At 30.1% G+C, this 12,193-nt stretch overlaps 1 protein-coding gene across 28 annotated transcripts in view; it reads right to left on the reverse strand.

Moving 5' to 3' along the window:
- Positions 1-209: 209 nt before the first annotated feature.
- The window catches only part of LOC100538332 (Ig lambda-2 chain C region), a 190,691-nt gene continuing 178,707 nt past the window's right edge, over positions 210-12,193 (reverse strand). For 7 of the 28 annotated variants that reach the window (XR_015513918.1, XR_015513913.1, XR_015513910.1 and 4 more), the window contains exons 4-6: positions 5,538-5,887; positions 5,229-5,332; positions 210-3,876 (exon numbers count right to left, since the gene is read on the reverse strand). Coding sequence is in view for 5 of the 28 variants with exons in the window: in XM_087291204.1 (XP_087147330.1) it covers positions 3,859-3,876; positions 5,229-5,332; positions 5,432-5,446; positions 5,552-5,887 (473 nt within the window). In the remaining 23 variants the exon portion in view is untranslated. Of the gene's footprint in view, positions 3,877-5,228; positions 5,333-5,431; positions 5,447-5,537; positions 5,888-8,530; positions 8,572-8,915; positions 8,983-9,363; positions 9,431-9,589; positions 9,646-10,037; positions 10,094-11,714; positions 11,777-12,193 lie in introns of all 28 variants that reach the window. The other 21 variants (XM_087291204.1, XM_087291207.1, XM_087291206.1 and 18 more) reach the window with 11 other exon arrangements.

Consider the following 12,193-nt stretch of genomic DNA (forward strand, 5'->3'; position numbering starts at 1 on the left):
AAACTCTATACAAAATCTATATTAGTACTGTGAACTTACACTGAGTTCAAAACTCTTTTCAAATGAGTAAAGTTAACTTTCAGTCAATTTTTGAGTTAACTACACTCATTTTATTTGATAAATTTGACTGTTGGGTTTTACAGTGCAACAAAAACCCTGTATCAGTGCTCCATGTGCATTATAAAATAAATGAAAATTTGCCATGTGGATGGTTTCCATATATTATGAGTTTTATTACATATTAAGCAAGTTAAACTAAAAGAATAAAGTACAGTAACGTTCAGTGTGTAAAATGTCACAATATATTTATATCTATCTTTGCCTAAGTTAGTCTATTTTACTAGTATAGTACTATGCTATCAAAACATTCGAAAATAGCAAGGAAACAAGCAAAATAAAATAAAACAAACTATATTTTATGATTAATATGATCTGCATTGTTAGCATATTTTCATTGTGATAGATATTCAGGAAAGAATAGAGTTGAAATAAAATGGTAACATTTTACAAAAAGGTTTAATTAGTTAACACGCTAACTACATAGCATACATAAAGCAAACAATTTCTCTAACACTTTTATTAATCTTAGTCATTTGTAATACATAGCCAACAAGAGTTACATTTCTTAACATTAAATGCCCAGTGAACCAATGAACAAGCAAACTGTAACAAAATATTGGTCAGTTAACAGTTTTACGTATTTTGTGATTTAGATTTATGCTTTTGAACTGCAATATGGGATCTTGGTTTTTCCTTTTTCTAATCTTTTAGTGTTGAGCAGTTTGAAAATGTTGTTGACATAGTTTGAAGTTATTTACCGCCTGGGATAGTGAAGTTAATTTCGATATGAAAACTGGTAATATTTTTTCGCTATTCTGTTATTTTACAGCTACTTAATTCTCTATATTACCAGCTTGATCTCACGAGGAAACGTAAGTATTTTACATTTTGTCAGTTTAGTGGCTAATTCATACGAATTTGTATGTAAATGTACGATTTTAAAAGGAGGCGTTGCACCTAACCCCACCCCTAACCCCAACCGTCATTGGGTGATGAGCAAATCAAATTACTGGATATGCTTTACAGTGCAAAAAACAATTGTACCAACGTCAACAAAGGTAAATAAATGCTATAATTTAATACTAATTTATGCTGTTTAATGTAATATCATTACCAAATATTGTAAAACCTTTTTGTAAAGTGTTACCAATAAAATAAAAAAGCCCTCAGTTATATATACAGCATCTTCTATTCTGGATGGAGTAAACTGTTGGTGTTTTCTTGATTATTTCTTTCGTCCAGAATCCATCAGTCATCATGGTCAGATGATCCAGTCATCACTTTTCATTTGAACCCTGTAAAACACGACACATAAACATTCAATCTAAAATACTTATTTCAAGTAGTATCTATCTATCTATCTATCTATCTATCTATCTATCTATCTATCTATCTATCTATCTATCTATCTATCTATCTATCTATCTATCTATCTATCTATCTATCTATCTATCATCTATCTATCTATCTATCTATCTATCTATCTATCTATCTATATATCTATCTATCTATCTATCTGTCGTTCTATTATCTATCTATCTATCTATCTATCTATCTATCTATCTATCTATCTATCTATCTATCTATCTATCTATCTATCTATCTATCTATCTGTCTGTCTGTCGTTCTATTATCTATCTATCTATCTATCTATCTATCTATCTATCTATCTATCTATCTATCTATCTATCTATCTATCTATCTATCTATCTATCTATCTATCTATCTGTCTGTCTGTCTGTCTGTCTGTCTGTCTGTCGTTCTATTATCTATCTATCTATCTATCTATCTATCTATCTGTCTGTCTGTCTGTCTGTCTGTCTGTCTGTCTGTCTGTCTGTCTGTCTATCTGTCTGTCGTTCTATTATCTATCTATCTATCTATCTATCTATCTATCTATCTATCTATCTATCTATCTATCTATCTATCTATCTATCTATCTATCTATCTATCTATCTATCTATCTATCTGTCTATCTGTCTGTCGTTCTATCTATCTATCTATCTATCTATCTATCTATCTATCTATCTATCTATCTATCTATCTATCTATCTATCTATCTATCTATCTATCTATCTATCTATCTATCTATCTAGAAGATAGAAAAAAGTGCAGAAATTCATTATTTCATCTTTATCTTCATAATATCACACCCAAATATATGGATTTATAATGAGAATGTTCGCTAGGTGGCCACTCAGGCCCCATTGGTTAGCTAGAGAATATAAACAACAAGTTACATCATTGTTACTAGGATGCTTAAATTCAAATAATTTCATATTTTAAATCAAATGTATTTGGGTTCTCTGCGACTCAAACCTACCACCTTCCTTGGTAATCAAACATATGACTTTCCTTGGGAAGCAAACGGATGATTTTCCAAAGCTTTGTTGTTGAAATAATACACTGTAAAACCCAATAAGTTATGGCAACTCAAACTGTATAAGGAAACCGATTGCTACAAACTCTATACAAAATCTATATTAGTACAGTAAACAACACTGAGCTCAAAACTCTTTTCAAATGAGTAAAGTTAACTTTCAGTCAATTTTTGAGTTAACTACACTCATTTTATTTGATAAATTTGACTGTTGGGTTTTACAGTGTAATAAAAACCCTGTATCAGTGCTCCATGTGCATTATAAAATAAATGAAAATTTGCCATGTGGATGGTTTCCATATATTATGAGTTTTATTACATATTAAGCAAGTTAAACTAAAAGAATAAAGTACAGTAACGTTCAGTGTGTAAAATGTCACAATATATTTATATCTATCTTTGCCTAAGTTAGTCTATTTTACTAGTATAGTACTATGCTATCAAAACATTCGAAAATAGCAAGGAAACAAGCAAAATAAAATAAAACAAACTATATTTTATGATTAATATGATCTGCATTGTTAGCATATTTTCATTGTGATAGATATTCAGGAAAGAATAGAGTTGAAATAAAATGGTAACATTTTACAAAAAGGTTTAATTAGTTAACACGCTAACTACATAGCATACATAAAGCAAACAATTTCTCTAACACTTTTATTAATCTTAGTCATTTGTAATACATAGCCAACAAGAGTTACATTTCTTAACATTAAATGCCCAGTGAACCAATGAACAAGCAAACTGTAACAAAATATTGGTCAGTTAACAGTTTTACGTATTTTGTGATTTAGATTTATGCTTTTGAACTGCAATATGGGATCTTGGTTTTTCCTTTTTCTAATCTTTTAGTGTTGAGCAGTTTGAAAATGTTGTTGACATAGTTTGAAGTTATTTACCGCCTGGGATAGTGAAGTTAATTTCGATATGAAAACTGGTAATATTTTTTCGCTATTCTGTTATTTTACAGCTACTTAATTCTCTATATTACCAGCTTGATCTCACGAGGAAACGTAAGTATTTTACATTTTGTCAGTTTAGTGGCTAATTCATACGAATTTGTATGTAAATGTACGATTTTAAAAGGAGGCGTTGCACCTAACCCCACCCCTAACCCCAACCGTCATTGGGTGATGAGCAAATCAAATTACTGGATATGCTTTACAGTGCAAAAAACAATTGTACCAACGTCAACAAAGGTAAATAAATGCTATAATTTAATACTAATTTATGCTGTTTAATGTAATATCATTACCAAATATTGTAAAACCTTTTTGTAAAGTGTTACCAATAAAATAAAAAAGCCCTCAGTTATATATACAGCATCTTCTATTCTGGATGGAGTAAACTGTTGGTGTTTTCTTGATTATTTCTTTCGTCCAGAATCCATCAGTCATCATGGTCAGATGATCCAGTCATCACTTTTCATTTGAACCCTGTAAAACACGACACATAAACATTCAATCTAAAATACTTATTTTAAGTAGTATCTATCTATCTATCTATCTATCTATCTATCTATCTATCTATCTATCTATCTATCTATCATCTATCTATCTATCTATCTATCTATCTATCTATCTATCTATCTATCTATCTATCTATCTATCTATCTATCTATCATCTATCTATCTATCTATCTATCTATCTATCTATCTATCTATCTATCTATCTATCTATCTATCTATCTGTTGTTCTATTATCTATCTATCTATCTATCTATCTATCTATCTATCTATCTATCTATCTATCTATCTATCTATCTATCTATCTATCATCTATCTATCTATCTATCTATCTATCATCTATCTATCATCTATCTATCTATCTATCTATCTATCTATCTATCTATCTATCTATCTATCTATCTATCTATCTATCTATCTATCTATCTATCATCTATCTATCTATCTATCTATCTATCTATCTATCTATCTATCTATCTATCTATCTATCTATCTATCTGTCTGTTGTTCTATTATCTATCTATCTATCTATCTATCTATCTATCTATCTATCTATCTATCTATCTATCTATCTATCTATCTATCTATCTATCTATCTATCTATCTATCTGTCTGTTGTTCTATTATCTATCTATCTATCTATCTATCTATCTATCTATCTATCTATCTATCTATCTATCTATCTATCTATCTATCTATCTATCTATCTATCTATCTATCTATCTATCTATCTATCTATCTGTCTGTTGTTCTATCTATCTATCTATCTATCTATCTATCTATCTATCTATCTATCTATCTATCTATCTATCTATCTATCTATCTATCTATCTATCTATCTATCTATCTATCTATCTATCTATCTATCTATCTATCCGTCTATCCGTCTATCTGTCTGCTGTTCTATTATCTATCTATCTATCTATCTATCTATCTATCTATCTATCTATCTATCTATCTATCTATCTATCTATCTATCTATCTATCTATCTATCTATCTATCTATCTATCTATCTATCTATCTGTCTGTCTGTCTGTCTGTCTGTCTATCTGTCTGTCTATATGTCTGTCATTCTATCTATCTATCTATCTATCTATCTATCTATCTATCTATCTATCTATCTATCTATCTATCTATCTATCTATCTATCTATCTATCTATCCATCTATCCACCGTTAATAATTCTACTGCAAACACAACATATTAAAACATTCATAGATATAGATCAAATTAAGGGATCATTTTGAAATGCTCCGTTTCTCTGGATGGTGTAGGTTTTAGTAAAATGTCAACATTAGTTTTATTCTGTAAAGTTCTTTACCTTTCGCCATACAAACACAAAGATGACAAGGCCATACAGTCCGCTCTTAGCAATGGTCACGCCATATGCCAGCTTCATCCACTGTGACGACTTCACATAGCTGTCTGGAGATTAAACATTACATGCAATTATTTACTTAAATCGGCATTAGCAATACATGCTGAAATGCTATACTATAAACATCCATACTATCAAATCCTTACCTCGGTCATATCCACCTGTAATAAAAAAAAATATTACAATATTAATTAATACCTGGAAATCATTTGATGTATACTTTTATACAAACAATAAACACATAGACAGCACTGTATAACTCTTACCTGCAACTCCATATACAGAAGCTGATTGTTCAGTTGTGACAGATCCATTGTAATAGGACACTATACAGGTGAATTTGTTTGTTGATTTTTTCCACATCTTCTGAGAGACTTTTAGTCTGCTGGATATGGTGTACTTTTTTCCCTCGACAAAGGTGGCATGTGGGTCTGTCGCTACATCTTCAGTTATTTCTTGCTGTCCAACAAACCATGCTACTTTCACATGGTCTGGGTAGAAATCTTCAGCCCAACACACAAGTGTGACTTTTTTCTTGCAGGACTCCTTTTGAGGTGCATTTAGAATCTTTACGGATGGTTCACTCTTGGGAATTAAAGGATCTGTAAAACAATGAGGCAAACGTCAGAGTCACAATACAAAATTCAGTTACTCCAAAATAAAAATAAAAACATTATGAATTTTTTTTATTTACATTTATTTTTAAATTGTAAAAAATACAACTGTGTTTGACTTTTATAAGTTTTTGCAAGCAGGTTTTTAAGTCAAGAATGAAGATAATCAAATGTACTTATTAATTATATAAATGTAACATTGTCTGTTGTTCTATTCAGTCATTTTGTGGTCAAGTTTACTCTATACTCAAGTCCATTATTCACTTAGGCTATTTTATTATTTATTTTTGTTTATTAAAAAACAGTAAACAACACTGCTTGATTTCCTGTTGCAAATTATATGAACAACACAGTTGTAATCTAGTAATAATCACAGTAATAATCAGTAATAATCTTAAACACAAAACACAATGTTCCATTTGAACGTGTCAATTTAGGTAAAGAAAAAAATGACTCCACGTCTTTTAAGCAGCAAGTTACGTCACCTAACAACAAAAACAGTGATGAAACAGTGTACTTAAATCTTTAAAAAGTTATAAAATGTATTAGTATGAGAAAGTTGGGTTTATTACTTTGATTTTTTCTTAAAAATATCAAACAATTCCACTTAAATACTTTTTTTAAGATTTAATTTCTAGTTATTTTAAGATTTAATTCCTAATTAACCTAGTTTAGCCTTTAAATGTCACTTTACGCTGTTTAGAAGTGTCTTGAAAAATATCTAGTCAAATATTATTTACCTTCATCATGGCAAAGATAAAATAAATCAGTTATATTAAATGAGTTATTAAAACTATTATGTTTAGAAATGTGCTGAAAAAATCTGCTCTCTGTTAAACAGAAATTGGAAAAAAAAATGAACAGGATAATAAACAGTTAATTCTGACCTCAACTGTATGTATATATACATACATTTATATATTTTTATATATATATATATATATATATATATATATATATATATATATATATATATATATATTCATTTATATATATATATATATATATATATATATATATATATATATATATATATATATATATATATATATATATATATATATATACACACTACTTTAATTTTAGAGAAAAAAAAGAAAGTAAGGAAAGTAAGAATTGTATTTCAGGAATTCAGTATTTCAGTTTTTTATATCCATTGGAGAAAGTCTTACTCCTTTTAAGTCTTACTTTGCCTGAATTAAAAGCAGTTTGATTTTTTTTTTTAATTAATTTTAAGGTCAATGTTTTAGCCCTGCTAATATTGCACTATTGTCCAAAAAACATTGCCTATTTAAACTTACTCCCTTTCCTAGTCAACCAAATCCATTTCAAGTCTTTAAATTACACTTTAAGCTCTTGTGAAAACAATAAACATACAAAAACATAAATGAGTACACCCCTTTTGAAAATTTTAATTTGTTTATCAGTGAAAATAGCCAATATATTTTGATGCATTTAAGCAAAACATTAAACAGTTAATATCCATCAAAATAAGAGTTTGGTGACTTTCAGAAATTGAATTTTGACAAATCTATAATTGCAAAGCATCATATAGAACATTTGAATTTTAAAGATTTGTAGGGGAAATACTCATTTATACTGAGCACTGTATGATGTACTGTCATCATGGAAAAGACACAAAATAATAATCATTTCAAAGAAGGGTGAAAGATTTTGACATATATAGTTGACGTCAGAAATATTATTCCCCCTGTTTATTTTTTCCCCAATTTCTGTTTAACGGAGAGCAGATTTTTTCAACACATTCCTAAACATAATAGTTTTAATAACTCATTTCTAATAACTGATTTATTTTATCTTTGCCATTATGACAGTAAATAATATTTAATTAGATATTTTTAAAGAAACATCTATACAGCTTATAGTGACATGTAAAGGCTTAGCTAGGTTAATTAGGTTGACTAGGCATGTTAGTGTAATTAGGCAAGCTATTGTATAACAATGGTTTGTTCTGTAGACTATGTAAAATTAGGGGCTATTGATTTTGACCTTAAAATTGGTTTTAAAAAATTTAAAACTGCTTTTATTCTAGCCAAAATAAAACAAATAAGACTTTCTCCAGAAGAAAAAATATTATCAGACATACTGTGAAAATTTCCCTGCTCTGTTAAACATCATTTGTGAAATATTTACAAAAGAAAAACAATTCACAGTGGGGGTAATAATTCTGACATCAACTGTATATAGTCAGCTTACTGCACAGATGGAATCTGGTAATGATAAGGTCGAATTTCTACAGTTTATTTGCTTCTACAACAGGAAAACCACAGACAACCTCGCAAGAAACTAATTTATCTGTATGTGCCAGTTTGCAGTTATTTGCACCTCGTGGTAATCTTACCTTACAGAACAAAATACAAAATATCACATTTAATGCAAGCAGTAAATCAATAATGCATGCAACAAAGTCAACGATTTATAAATCTTGCATAACAACATTGAGTTGCCAGTTTAGATGGACTGTAAGCTAGTGTTTAACTTCATACAGTACTTAGTATTTTCAGTCATTAACGCTGACTAAACACTGAAAACTAACACTAATTATCTTTAATTAACACAAATCAACTCAAAAACAACTATTACAAAAAAAAAAAACCTTTACTTTCTTACCCAGAACAGTAAGTTTGGTCCCGTCACCAAAGTATGCAGGTCTGTTGTTCACATTGTTGAACAGTTACAGTAAAACCATTTCTCTTACTTTAATCTGATTACAGTATGATTTTGACACTTAGAATAGACCATTTCAGTTTCAGCACATGTACAGACTTATCAACACCTTTCTCAAATAAAATATCAAGCTTCCAAAACACTCTCATAAGTATTATGAACAATTTTAGATAGCAATAGTCTACATTAATTTCAGTATTTCTGCATAATTCACCTAAACACACCTTATATAGTTTGGATTTAGTTTAATTTGCTACTTAGCACATTTCTTTCACAAATTAATTAAAGCTAATACCAAGACACAAGCAAACAAAACAAGTATTCTTACCTAAAACTGTAAGTTTGGTACCACTGCCAAAGTATGCAGGATTGCCATAGTTCACATTGATTGTAAGCTACAGTTAAAACCTCAACTATCAGATCATGGGAATTTTCCCACTTATTTTACTACATCTACATATATTATTAAAGACAAGTTAACCACTCAAATTAACAGTTTTTAAAACAAATAATAAAATTAGGTTTTTACAAATGAGAATGCCTATTTTACTCACCTAAAACTGTAAGTTTAGTGCCATTGCCAAAGATTGCTGGATTGGCATTGTTCACACTGATTTTAAGCAACAGTTAAAACCCTCAGCGACTTTTATACAGTATATCTCAACTATATTGTCATTCAGCTATATTGAGTCCACTTATTCAAACTCACCATTATTTTTGATCGCTAATAGAAAAAAAAACAATAAAACAAATATCAGCATAGCTAATCTACTCACCCAGAACTGTTAGTTTGGTGCCATTTCCAAAGTATGCAGCGTCACGATTATTCACATTGATTGTAAGCTACAGTTAAAACCTCAACTGTCCAATCATGGGAATTTTCCCACTTATTTTACTACATCTACATATATTATTAAAGACAAGTTAACCACTTAAATTAACATCATTTTAAAAAAATAATAAAATCAAGTTCTTACAGATGGGAATGCTTTATTTACTCACCTAAAACTGTAAGTTTAGTGCCATTGCCAAAGATTGCTGGACTGGCACTGTTCACACTGATTTTAAGCTACAGTTAAAACCCTCAGATACTTTTATACAGTATATCTCAACTATATTGTCATTCAGCTGTATTGAGTCCACTTATTCAAACTTACCATTATTTTTGATAACTAATAGAAAAAAAAACTTTTAAAATAAATATCAGAATAGGTAATCTACTCACCCAGAACTGTTAGTTTGGTGCCATTTCCAAAGTATGCAGGGTCACGATTATTCACATTGATTGTAAGCTACAGTTAAAACCTCAACTGTCCAATCATGGGAATTTTCCCACTTATTTTACTACATCTACATATATTATTAAAGACAAGTTACCACTTAAATTAACATCATTTTAAAGAAATAATAAAATCAAGTTCTTACAGATGCGAATGCTTTGTTTACTCACCTAAAACTGTAAGTTTAGTGCCATTGCCAAAGACTGCTGGACTGGCAGTGTTCACACTGATTTTAAGCTACAGTTAAAACCCTCAGATACTTTTATACAGTATATCTAAACTATATTGTCATTCAGCTGTATTGAGTCCACTTATTCAAACTTACCATTATTTTTAATCCCTAATAGAAAAAACTTTTTAAATAAATATCAAAATAGCTAATTCACTCACCCAGAACTGTTAGTTTGGTGCCATTTCCAAAGTATGCAGGGTTGCGATTATTCACATTGATTCTGTGCTACATATAAAACCTCAACTATACTGGAGATACCATTGACATTTATCCCACTATATACAGTATAATAATATGTAATTCATAAGACCAAAATTTTTAGATATCTTAGCAAAATATTAGGCTATAGAAACCAAGCATAAAACTGAATCTACTCACCCAGAACTGTCAGTTTAGTGCCACTGCCAAAGTATGCAGGTTGAGATTGTGTCACATTGATTCTGAGCTACAGTTAAAACCTCAACTATACTGGAGATACCATTGATATTTATCCCACTATATATCACTTAAATATCAAAACGATTACAGTTGTTCTAATTCATAAGACCAAAATTCTAGATAACTTAACTATTAGCTTATAAACACCACACATAAAACTGAAACTACTCACCCAGAACTGTCAGTTTAGTGCCACTGCCAAAGTATGCAGGTTGAGTTTGTGTCACATTGATTCTGAGCTACAGTTAAAACCTCAACAATATTGAAGATCGCTTTAAACATTGAATGCTGTCTAACTTTAACTTTACACCTCCATTCATTCCTATTTAATTTGCCAAACGTCTAGAAATCTCAGATTACTTACCTAGAACTGTTAGTTTAGTACCATTGCCAAAGAATGCTGGGTTGCCAGTGTTCACAATGATTTTAAGCTACAGTTCTGTAGATCAAACGAGAACTATACTGTCATTCATAGACATGAGTTAACTTATCCAGTTATTCTAATTCAGCACTTCTTGGATATCTACTATAGAAAAATCTGAAATATATAAATATTAAAATACTTTAATAACTCACCTAGAACTGTTAGTTTAGTGCCATTTCCAAAGTGTGCAGGACTGAGATTGTTCACATTGATTCTGAGCTACAGTTAAAACCTCAGCTATACTGGAGATAAAGTAAACACTGACAGTTTTACCACGATATCTAGCTTGAGGATTACACTTATTTAAGTCGTTTTGATGTGTAGAATCTAAGTTGTAGATATATTTTTAAATAATAATATTAAATATCATGCCACTCACCTAGAACTGTTAGTCTGGTGCCGCTGCCAAAGTATGCAGGATTGAAATTGTTCACAATGATTCCGAGCTACAGTTAAAACCTCAGCTTTACTGGCCTACATTTTAATGACTGTTAACACATCTATTAAAACAAGATTACACTACAATCCTAAATGACTTCTAAAAATGAAACACAAGGCTCAGATTACTCACCTAGAACTGTTAGTTTAGTGCCGCTGCCAAAGTATGCAGGATTGACATTGTTCACACTGATTCCATGCTACAATTAAAACCTCAGCTATACTGGACTACATGTTAACACATCTTTTAAAACAAGATTACTCTACAATCCTAAATGTCTTCTAAAAATGAAACACAATGCTCAGATTACTCACCTAGAACTGTTAGTTTAGTGCCGCTGCCAAAGTATGCAGGATAACCAGAGGTCACACTGATTCTATGCTACAATTAAAACCTCAGCGGGGGTTTGATTCATAGAAATAGTGCCACTTATCTCGCTAGATCCAATCTTATTTTTTAAAGATGAGATTCAATTCTAAAAAACTTCCACCAATTCATTCATTTTAAATGACATATAGCAACTTTACATTTGCCAGAGAGCCTAATCAATGTAATATAGTCACATAAACGAGTCTGACGTACATACTGTACATTAGCAATACCTGTCAATGAAATAGAAGCACAGAAGATTTTCTTACCCAGCACTGTTAACTTTGTTCCTTTGCCGAAATAAGCCTGACCATAGCCAGTGGCACAGCACACATGTGCGCTAACAAATTCAGTCACACTTAAATATTTTAAAATATATATCAACTATAGGCCAATAACTAAAGTACATTTCTTAATTTACTAT

Source organism: Danio rerio, chromosome 17 (assembly GCF_052040795.2).
Source record: "Danio rerio strain M-AB ecotype USA chromosome 17, GRCz13ab, whole genome shotgun sequence".
NCBI classification, from domain to species: Eukaryota; Metazoa; Chordata; class Actinopteri; order Cypriniformes; family Danionidae; genus Danio; species Danio rerio.